Source organism: Antedon bifida, chromosome 9 (assembly GCF_963402885.1).
Source record: "Antedon bifida chromosome 9, ecAntBifi1.1, whole genome shotgun sequence".
Taxonomy (NCBI): domain Eukaryota; kingdom Metazoa; phylum Echinodermata; class Crinoidea; order Comatulida; family Antedonidae; genus Antedon; species Antedon bifida.
In genome coordinates, this window is record NC_136234.1 from 19,187,140 (window position 1) to 19,199,214 (window position 12,075).

The following is a 12,075-nucleotide window of genomic DNA, read 5'->3' on the forward strand; positions in this document are numbered from 1 at the left end:
ATCTTGTCTTGAATTTTATACCCAGGAAACCGCATATCATGTATGTATTTATATGACGATGAATAAAGAATCTTGAATCTTGATCAAAGAACACAAGTTCCTATCTTGGCAAGGCGATCTCAGTGTCCTGTTGTTAGACTGCTTTGATTGAACATAGGTTTTAAGAAATGGTTTTATGCACAATAATACAATTTTTCAAAATACATCATATCGTAGGTCATACATTTATCAATCAGCTATTTTTGCATGTACATTGTGTTCCCATCAACAACAACAAAATTCCTTACATTTATAAAATACAGCACTCATTGTTTTCGAGTACTCGAGTACCTCTTCCCTCTCAAATTTAGCTAACCCGTGTACTATCCCATAAAGGTTCTTGAAAAATGTTTGAGAAATAATAGGCTCTTTTGATCCAGATTCTAGCACCATCGTCATTGCATTCAACCTTATTTCTGAAGAATGCATCGTTAAAGTTGCATCTAATATAGATTTTAGAGGACAAAATAATATTGAAACAAATAATAAGAACTGTTGTTCATGTTTCATTACAAATTATATAATTTTGAAGGTGTATTTTATACTGTATTTCAACGTCATTCACTAAAACCGCCTGGAGATCGAACATGTATTAATTCCATTTTGGTATACCGATTTTTACTCGGAAAATTTGTGGACGAGTTGATTATATTTTGGGTATGAATATTGTTGATTAATGATACTGATATTATTGTCTATCAAATGTTGTGAATTGTAAATCAATTATTGCTATTGTTAATACTTTTAAAACAAATGTGTTATATCTTTTAGATAAATCTATTATATAAAGATAGATTTGTTGTTTTTGTGATTTTATGTTATTGACAATACTCACCTAATATTATGTGGTAGCGTCCGGTGACACATGTTTGTGACCGATCGTCGCGAGACTCGAGTAGGATAGAGAGAGGATAGGCTAGGCCTGGGTGGTTTATTTTGAAGATTAGTATAATATTCATTTGTAAAAGGTTAGTTATACATATTATACTTTTACAAATAACGTTATGGTAAGTTTAAGGTTGGTGAAGCCGTACTTTATTACAATTGTAACATATTTTGGCTTAAACTGTTTATGTTTTGGTCTGAAATCTTGGGATATTTTGATTTTTTTGCGGAGCGTAGGAGCTGTGTCAACGCCTCGGAATGACGTTTTTAGCCGTGCAACTACTATTGTTGAAGACCTGGATCCCGGCCTAGATAAATACTTGTCTTCGGGACATTACATTTTATAGTAAACGTAATACTTAATACTATCTAGGTTAGCTAAAATTAAGCATGGTACCTAAGTAATAATTAAATAAACTAGCCTCTATTTATAGTCTAACCTAACTACAATAAGATAATTTAGAGGGAATGAAACTTGTTTTAGAGGCCTACATAGCTAGGCCTGTAGGCTAGTATAATACTGTATATGTAGGCCTAGCTATCCGTGACTAGTACTACTAATAGAGTAGGCCTAGTCTTTATTATGGGAGGAAAATATATTATTTAGAGGTTACATTAGTTTATTAAAAATTGTTTAGTGGTAGCCTACTAGAGTGAAGTGTGTGTGTGACAATTCGTGTCTCATCTAAATTTGGTTGAATAACCCAATATCGTCTCCCCATAAAAAATGTTATCACTCAAACAATTTTAAACGCGACCGATATTGTAAACAGAGGAATATCAACAGAGGCATGTTTACGGTACTAGCACTTAAAGCCTGTTTTCCAAATTCATAATTTATTTGCTCGAAATGAAAGCGCTGGCTAACTGTATAATCGCAGCATGCATATTCACGTTTTCATCTTCAAATAGTTTCTACATTTTGCAGAAATTTTAATGGAAAACATAGCACTTTTTTTCTTTACTGAAACATTGGATGTGCGCGAATAAATTCGCAAAGTAGAAGACAGGCTACTTTAAGTACAAAATTCACCTTTTGAATGATCACTAAAAAATAATTAACAAAATAATATGGTTAAGTTTTCATATTTAAAAAAAAATGATTTTACTATCTACCTTACTTTTGTTTAATAATAATTTGAGAAAAAAGATATTGTACCGTAAATAATTTTGACTACCAGGAATATTAAAATGATAATATAGTATCAAGTAGTACTGTACAGTTTAGTACTAAATGTGTGAGCTGCTTGTGTTTTGTTGCTAGAATTAGCTTGTAATTAAAATCTCAGACATCATAATCCCTTTTCACAAGTCCTCAGACAAATTAGCAAATTTATAATTATATTACAGGTATTGTCGTTTACTGTTTTGCTAGGTTCTGCCACACTCTAATACTGTATGCTGTACGCTAGCAGTTATCTAGTTGGTGAATTTATAATGACCTCTTTACAACCTGATTGTGACATATAAAGAAAATTGCGATGTGCGTGCGTCCTAAAGTAATTTGTTTTAGGTTCTGCCACACTGTACGTTTTATGTCTAATATGCTGTACGCTAGCAGTTATCTAGTTGGTGAATTTATAATGACCTCTTTACAACCTGATTGTGACATATAAAGAAAATTGTGATGTGCGTGCGTCCTAAAGTAATTTGTTTATAAAACAAATTTTTTTGCCCAAAAAATTGTAGTTCAGCTACTATACGAAATATAGGTTTAAAAGGCGTCCCAGCACAATGCGCAACATGAGTGTCGGTTATAGGAGGAAATACTGTACAGTAGAGGACGAAGTTTCAAGTTTTTCAAATGTAACTGTTTTTTGTTTACCTTTTACCAATATGTACAGTACATAATTTACATATGGTAATAATACAGTTCTTGTACATAACATTTTGCAAGATGTTGTTTCTTTGGTGCTCTATAAACAGACTGCAAAATATTGATTTACTAAATATATAAATAGTAATGAATTATAAGATTTAGAGTCATGTGTTTTTGCAGTTGAGATCGTTGTTACATCCAACTACGTCTTCATACTTCCTTTAATAAGCAGATTTATCAAATATTACTCATCGTAGGAAGTCCCATTTGAATGGCTTCCAATTTGTATAGCTCACTGCCCATATAACATCCACTTCATGTCAAGACGATTTCTTATGTACAGTTGGATCGACGTCCTCGCATTTCAAACCGTAAAGCATACGGTCTCGAAATCTTCACACAACAATTATTTGTTTGAGAAATATGTTGTCTTGATATTGTTTTTGTTGACAGTTATATTGAAATTTGTTGTTAACCTTTGACCTGTCAGTGAAACATAAGCTTTTCCTTCGTGTTCTCAGGAGGCTAACTCATTTCCTTGTTAACTTGTTCTTACTAGCATTTAGATCATGATGCAAGCCAAGTTCTTGGCCTGACATCGATCCGTCAACTTGACTGAAACAAAATCAGCATCCAGAGATCTCGTCCCAAGATGCCGACGAACGGTAAACCGACGTTTCTCTTTCGGGATCAAGTCAGCGCCGTCTCCAGTCTGTTCAAGGAATGGAACCACTGCGAACAAACAGTCGCGTTGTATTCGCTTTTGAAACGGATAACGTCGACTCAGGCTCGTTTTCTCGCGCTTGTTTTGGATCAGTCTAATAGCGAGTCTGACTCGTTTAAGCAGCTGGAATTAGAGGCAAACGATCGAAGTGAGTATCTCCCTTTTTTTTCTCTACTTTGATTTCCTCTTTTCGTAGTTTCTCTTTAGTAATAATCTAATCTAATATTTGTCATACTGTACTCATAGCGCTTTTAAAATCCTTTTTATAGACATGCGAATTTGAGAAATTCCACACTTGTTTCCCGTATTAATTAATTTGACCTGAGGAAAGTCTAGATACTAAAAAAAAATTGACTTGCCCTTTGTGTACTATAAGTCACAACGCCATAAAACATCTCATAAAACCATTTTGATGTTGCCTATTTTGTTTGTATTGGTGGCATAGTATACCACAGTATGTATTTGAACAGGGGAGCGTTTATTCGAGGGAGGCGTTTATTTTTTTGGGTGTAATAATTTATAATCAAATAATACCCCCTAGATAATATGAAAAAATACAACACAATTAATATCGAGAACTGATAAAATACAGTAAAAATTGTATCAAAATGCTTGGTAAATTAGATCAATTAGAAATATGTTGTAATGCAATATTGTGTACAGTATGCATGTGGCGGGGCGTTTATTCGAGGAAATAAAGGCCTCGAGACGTTTACATGTATTCAAAGCAGGGCGTTTATTCAAATAAATATGGTAGTTAGTTTTGGACTAGAGAAAATGCCATGTTGACAAATAAAATCTAAAGCCAACTGGTCCAGTGGATAAATTAAATCAAGCCCTGGTCATTAATTTTATTGGTATTGCTTAAGATAGGAAGTGCATCAACATTATTTCCTCATTAAGAAATATCCTGCTAAACTGTTAATTTGTTGCAATTAATTAATAATTTGATAATTAATTTCATCTTGATTTGGTTCAGATTATTCTTGGTTTTTTGTTATAAATACAAGAACTAAAAAGTTGGGTTTCCTGCGTTTTTCTGTAAGAGTTTTGAACTCGCAAGAACGTCACAAATGATGTCTGCCTGTGATAGCTGTTGACGTCATTAAGTTGCGGCCTCGAAATTTCTTTTCGTACTAAATTGACCATTGATTTATCAGCTACAAGATTTCTAGCCATTTTATCATAACAAATTATTTTCAAATCTTTTTTATTTAAATAATTTTTGTTGGATAATTCTCGTTCGGTAAACACAAAAACAAATTTTGAACTATTGACATTTTCTGGAAATTATAACTATTTTAAATGACTGTTAGAACAAATGTTTATTTCATAGTTTTTTTTTACTCTAAAAATAAAATATATCTTAAATTTGTATCTTCATGCTGTGAATTACTATGTTGACCTTTTAAGAATAATGATGAGAAGATATTTATTTTATTTTATATTTTTTTAGATGCACACTGTTTATGATATTCTAATATTTCTCCAAAATATAAAAGAAAATCTAAATCTAAGCCAAATACACACTCGTTTTTAAAATTGTATAAATTGTTTTGTTTATTTTTAGACATGATGTCTTATTTATCTTTTATTAGACATACACTGTATTGTTTGATGATATTTGTTCATCTAATATTTCTAAAAAATATCAATGAAAATCTAAATCTAAGCCGAATACACTCGTTTTTAAAATTTTATAAATTGTTTTGTTTATTTTTAGACATGATGTCTTATTGTTCGTAAATCTTAAGTAAAATTATAATTGTTCGGCAGTTCTTCAATTACCAGGATGCATAGTACACTTATAATAATCGACGTACATTACTGTACTTTGTTATTCCTATGTGCATTTGTATACGTAAATCTTGCATTATTTCCACCCACTTACAGAGAAATCCGACAAGCTTAAACGTGTATCCGCATCTGAAACAAAAATGATTTTCTTTTTTTGTATTCAAACTCATTTTACTACGCACATTATGAAAATTGAAGTATTTTTAGAATTGTTTTGAGTACGAAGATGTACAGTTAACAGAAAAAATGTAATTAAATTATTTGTTTGCGACGGTTGTAATCTAAAATTGGTCAATTTTTTAAACAGTAGGCTAGATGAATCCAAGTTTTTTTTAGGAATGGGGAAGGCTAAAATGGGCATCATCACAAAAAAAAAATCAAAAAACCTTGATGTATTAAAAAGTAATAAGCAGTTTTTGATTTTAAACATTTGTGCACTTTATTATAATAAAAATGCTATATTTGTATAATATTAAAATTAATTTACACATCCAAGTATTATTATTTGACTGAGAAGGGATGGGCGGGTGGGTGCAAGTTGGAGGAGGAGGTTTGTGGCATCATCTAGTTCCAACTGAATTTAAAATGTGTACAGTACATTTTATAAATAAAAAATTCTAATGACGTTTCCCATCATTTATTTTCTTTCCTTTCAATCCCATCAATAGTTTTAACATTTCTTTAATATTATATGTTTGTATTAAATGTTTAATAATAATTAATGGAAGTCTGAAACAAAATATAAAATTTAATTTCTTTTTATTATGAATAATTAATTAGTAGAGTGTTATCTACCATTTTATCTAGCATACAAACATTGCGTTTCCTATTTGCTGAATCATGGCCTACTATAATAATATTAACAGTACTATAAATCTAACTGTGTTGACATTAAAATATACAAGCCTACATAAAGTTACTAGGTCATATCCTGCTTAAAAACAAAGGGTCGCCTATAAATAGATGTGATGAGCCAATTATATGAGAGGGTATTTGCTGTTCACCCACACTCATTTTTTTTAAGAACACACTTTCACAATATGAGGCTGTAATAAATTAAGCGGATTTGTTGACAACAGAACAAAAACAAGCAAATAATAGCAAATAACAAAATGCTTTGATAATAACCATGCATGGAGTATTTTTACCATGATGATAACTATATAAAATGGCAAAGTATACTGTAGTCTTGCTTTGAAATTTAAGACTAAAAGTAACGCAATTTTTAGGAGACTAACATTATCTATTATTTAAGACAATTCTTATTGACATATTATCATACAGTAAACCTCCCTTTAGGACACATAAATAGTTAAAAATATGATTTGTAAAGGAACAATATACTGTAGGTTCAACAAGGCTAACCCATACTATAAGGCTATCCCTGTTTAGGGGTGGCCTTTAAGAGGACACTTTGTTTTGTCCCAAAGGCATCTCCTTTATATAGGTTTCTACTGGATATAGGCGGGGAAAACAAATGATTTGAACCATTGATGCTGAAAACATTTTTTATTTGAAGATTTATTTGGCAAAACTTGGGCTACAATATAGTAATTCATGCATTGTACATGTGTACTGTATGTCCACGTCAGGGAATAATTTCGCCAGTGTAGTAGCATAGCCAAAAGCTATACAAAACAACCTTTTTGCAACAAATTTCGAAAATTGTGTTTCTTGACTAAAAAATCAGTTTGAATAGGCCTATTGCTAAACAAAATTTTAAGATGAAATTTACCCGTGCATGTGTAGCCCATTTTAAAGACCCAATTAGTGGATATGTTTACTTTTGGACTTGGCTGCTGTGTTTAGGAATTTCACAAGGAAGTAAAAAATGGAAAATACTGTATTGTACAGACATTATTACATAACACAGTGTTACAATCAATTGATATTGTCAAGTTGATACACTTTCAATTTCTTTAATGTATAATACAGTGAATTTGAAAACTATCCTAAAGCTCTGTCCACACTATCAGACTTTATATGACAAAAAAATGTGATGTGCCCATATATGGACATGATGATGTCATATCACTACCATATTTAAGCACGTTACTACCATATTTGGGCACACTTTTTGTCAAACTAGTTTGATAGTGTAGACAGAGCTTTCCCTGATGTTCAAATTAAAAAAAAACGATCCCAATTTTGTTTAAATTGTTTCAAGTACTTCTATTTTAAAGTACAATTCAGTAGATCAAGAAAAGATTTTTGACAGCCATAATGTGCAAAATGCGGCCTACAGTAGCTTGCACAAATAAAGTTCATACCAAAATCTTGCACCAGGTTTCAGTATCGTTTAAAGCTCTGTCTGTACTGTCAAACTAGTTTGACAAAAAAAGTGTGATGTGCCCAAATATGGTAGTGATATGCTTAAATATGGTAGTGATATGACATCATCATGTCCATATATGGGCACATCACATTTGTTTGCCACATATTTGATATTGTAGACAGAGCTTTATAGCAAACTTTTGTTTCGGGGCAGTAGATGAGGAACACTGTATTTACACAAAAATTAGTCGGAACATGCTTTGTATATCATATGACTACTACTACTACACACACTGGTTGGTTCATTATTGGTGAGTGACTGCATTCGGTTAAGTTAACTTGCCCTACTGTTCCGAACAGACTCTCACTAATTTCTATCACTGTACCTACTGGTAAACCTACTACTAACTCTACTGTATTAGGTAACACTCTGTTGAGATTTTGATTTGAGAGTCAAATATTAAAATATTCCTGTATATTTAATATTACTAACAATCTACCATAGATTGTCTAAACCATCACAGGGTGGAAAAACAGTAAGTAATTAAAAATTTACATTCTTATTCTCTATATTTCTCGGTAATTAAATGGTAATGATTTATTACTAGAAATCTAATAACAGTTTACGATGTTCTGATTTCATAGAAGAATATTAAAGTTAAACATAAAATTTAAGTGTATTTTTTCTAAGAATACATATGGATACCATACAGTTTCACATGTGGACAATTTTCTACAGTATGGTCTGGTATGAAATAATTTATACCAAACAATCGTCCATTTTGTAAATACTTAAGACAGAAGTTAGAATAAACCTCTTTTTAAATATAAATATCTTTCAATTTTAAACTTTGGACTTGGTACTCCAAAATAAATTAAAATGGTGAATTAAACGATTATAATATTTGAGTGAAATACGTAGAAGAGACTGAGAGAGGGCGGGTGTTGTAATATAAAGTGCGCTGACTGTCGAAGATGGAAACATGATAAATTGTATGAGACAGATACTCCGGAAACTTTGAGGCAACTAAACCAACATGGCAAACCTCATTTTAATCATTTAAAAGTAGTTGCATCCTCTATTGGCCCAATTACTTATAAACCTGACAAATTGGTAATTAAATATGTTGTTAAAGACGTCTATAAAGGACATTCCGGGTGACAGTCTAGAGGTACGGGAAATCACCAAAGGAGAGGGTTTGTCCTGTATACTAATTACTCTAGGATGTTTTGACCTCACTTCAATCAGAGTGACATCATAGGAAATTTTATAAGGGATAAATACCTTTGAATAAAATATGTCATGCAGATGTTTTGCTTGCCTCCAGATATTTTATGCCGGATTTGGCTAAAATTGAGTCCTCGTAATTGATGTAATGCGATTAAAGAAATCCTGTTCTTTCCACATTAATTTGTAGTTCACATTCGAGAAGTGTTTATGTTTTGAATTTACCATGTGTTCTTGTTTCCTTGTATTTATTGATAGAGACTGGAAGGAAGGGGCTTTTTAAAATGAGCCTGTCTCCCTCCTTCCTTTTACAGTTTTTTTATACATGTGGTCTACTTTTAAAATGTACTGGATTTAATTAATAGCACCAGTCAGGTTAGTGCAGATTTAGGATGGAGTGTATACAGTCTGAAGTTGCTTTATTAAAGCTCTGTCTACACTATCAAAGTTTATGTGACAACAAAATGTGATGTGCCCATATGAACATGATGACGATATATCACTACCATATTTGGGCATATCACTACCATATTTGGGCACATCACACTTTTTTGTCAGACTAGTTTAGTTTGATAATGTAGACAGAGCTTATTGCAACCCATGTTCTAAATAACATTGAATTTAAAGCATTTTTTCTGCCACCCACCTATCATCACTGGATCTCTGTGACCTATTTCAAAATCTTCCCCCATTTCAAATAAACATTTGGAATTTGATGCTTGTGTGAAAATGAGAAAGTACAGTAATGGGAGATGGCTATGTTCGTTTTCTTCTATCTATAGTCAATCTCCACTGTCATCATCTGGATCATCCTTTATCTGACGCCCCCATGGTGGGCTTGTATCTGCATCTGATATTATTATCCTATTTGCTCGCCTTCATTCTTCTGACATCTTTTTCTCCTTGGAATTTTTCACCCTACTCTGTCACCTATTTATGTTTCATAGATTTGTTCGAAAATGAAATTTGGAATACTGTACAGTATAACCAAAATGTATGTATCGTACCAAACCTACCGTATGGTTTAATTTTGCTTACTAATTACATGTTTTAATGGATACCAGCAACAGTCAGTATCTACAGTGATTATACACATTTTTGTGAGCTTTAAATAAAATGCTGGTAATGATTTGCAGCCGTGTTTTTTTAGGTGGAGTTGTAAATGTAAGAGCTGACGAGAATAACAAAAAAATGATTTATTTGGTTATTTTATATATTTATATTTTTTTTATTAAATCTTTGTAGTTTTTATTGTCTCCTAATTATGCCAAGCAAAATGAATTTCCATTTTAAATGGACCAATAAAATTTCTTGAATCATTAATCTCTAAAACATAAAAAATGGCGTTTATCTCCAACTCAGTTCTTCTTGTTTATGTACACATAAAAGAACCTAGTGGCTCTTTCAGTAACAGTAGGGTTACTCCTTTTTCTGATCCATTTTTAGTCATTTAAATCAATCACTTTGATGAAAAAGTAACCAATTCTAAAATCTGAATTTAATTTAATTTCATTTATTCAAACATACACAAAGAAAAACCAAGAAACAAGAAATCTAAGAAATCAAATGGATTACACAGTATAAAACAGAATACAATATATAACATTATCTATGATCATTTCACACCCAATGGTTTGTTTGAAACAATTATGTAAAGCTCTGTCTACACTATCAAACTAGTTTGACAAAAAGAATGTGATGTGCCCAAATATGGTAGTGATATGCCCCAACATACAGTAGTAGTGATATGACATCATGTCCATATATGGATATGAAGTAAAAATAATTATTTTTCTCTTGTGTCTTGCAGGTTTTGTTGCCAGTTTACTGAGTAAAAACAAAGAGACCGCTATCGACCAGTTACTCTCCCATCTTCCGTTGTTACAGCCTGGAAACGTGGAAGCTAAAAAACAGTATTTAAATATCATCCCAAAAATCCTTGCTCACTCACTAGAGGGCAGTATTCATCTGGATGAATGCCGACAGTTGTTATCGTATTTACTCATACACCCGGCGTTGTCGAATGACGAACGTGGATCGTTAACATACTGGTTAGGACGATTGGATGAACATGCGAACGGACATGGCGTCTACCCACCGAGGATTTCCCCGGAGGGATCGCCATCGACGTCGCCGTACCAGTCAAACGGTCACTATAATAACGAATCTAGGAATTTTATGCACGGGAGTAAAATGAACGGTTGGCGAGACTCTGGTATTGGCGAGACCACGTCGGGAACATTAAATAGTTATAACAGTAGTGCTGGAAATAGCTTGACCCACCCTCCACTTACATATACGGTGTCCGCTCCGCCAGCAGTTAACGTCCGTGTTAGTGGTCCACCTTCCACTTCCTCTATTCCTACAAGTATGTACTTTATATTAAAAGATAATTTTACAATATTTTAATAAAAATGATTTTTTTAAGTTTAGAAAATATAGTAGCTCCCCTATTATTATATTATACGTTCGAGACTCAACAAAGTTCTGTATCTCAGTGTCGACTGTGCTCGACATACAACAATATTTGCCCAGTATCATAGGAAATTTTGGCAATAATATAACTAAGTGTATTACATGTCTCCTAGTATCATGTATGGGCAAAGGTTATGCTCTATGATACTATGTGATACTGTGAAACACATGTGATGCTGGAGAAGAAGAATCCGGTATTGGAATGGAGCTGTGGCTTGGTGGTTATGATGCTTGGCTACCAATCTAAGGGTCCTGGGTTCAAGTCCTGTCATATGTCAGGGTTTTTTTCTCATGACAATTTACAACTCCACTCCCAAAGACTTAATAATAAGTCTTTGTCTATGTAGAGCATCTTGTGTATATGTTTGTCTTATATGTTCTAGTGCAGTATATGGAGAGCCATCTCGATAGTGCTTTGCACTCATGGCAATCCTCAGGGTGCTGCACCGCTGTGTTGTCATGTATGTGTGCCTGAAAATTGAATAAAATAAAAAAATAAAAAAAATACCAAATTGTGGTGTCTCCTGAATAGAGATGTCCCAAATGAAGGGATCTACAGTACAATAATTAAGTTGGTGACAATAAATGTTGAAATATGGTATTAATATTTTTGTAAAGCACTGTTTAAAAAAAATTTGTCGGACATTACAAACAGAAAATAAAATGTTGTCTGGAGCGAGTTAAACCTACTCGGCCGTCCGATAACTAGTTTTAGTTTTTTTTCTTCTGTCGTCTGCCATTAAACCCATGCATTTTGACGCTTATTTTAATTTTAACGATTCTTTTACTATAGCTTTTTTGCATACAGAATATTCTATTGTAGACAAAATGATA

General features: G+C 32.6%; 2 protein-coding genes across 2 annotated transcripts in view; both read left to right on the top strand.

Annotated features, from left to right (window-relative positions):
- The window catches only part of LOC144852227 (cell growth regulator with RING finger domain protein 1-like), a 249,540-nt gene that overhangs the window by 6,093 nt on the left and 231,372 nt on the right, over nt 1-12,075 (top strand). The window lies entirely within an intron of this gene.
- The window catches only part of LOC144852209 (protein Smaug homolog 1-like), a 36,082-nt gene continuing 24,936 nt past the window's right edge, over nt 930-12,075 (top strand). The window contains exons 1-3 of the mRNA XM_078709966.1: nt 930-1,007; nt 3,303-3,615; nt 10,577-11,134. Coding sequence (XP_078566092.1) covers nt 3,396-3,615; nt 10,577-11,134 — 778 coding nt within the window. The 5' untranslated portion in view covers nt 930-1,007; nt 3,303-3,395. The remainder of the gene's footprint in view (nt 1,008-3,302; nt 3,616-10,576; nt 11,135-12,075) is intronic.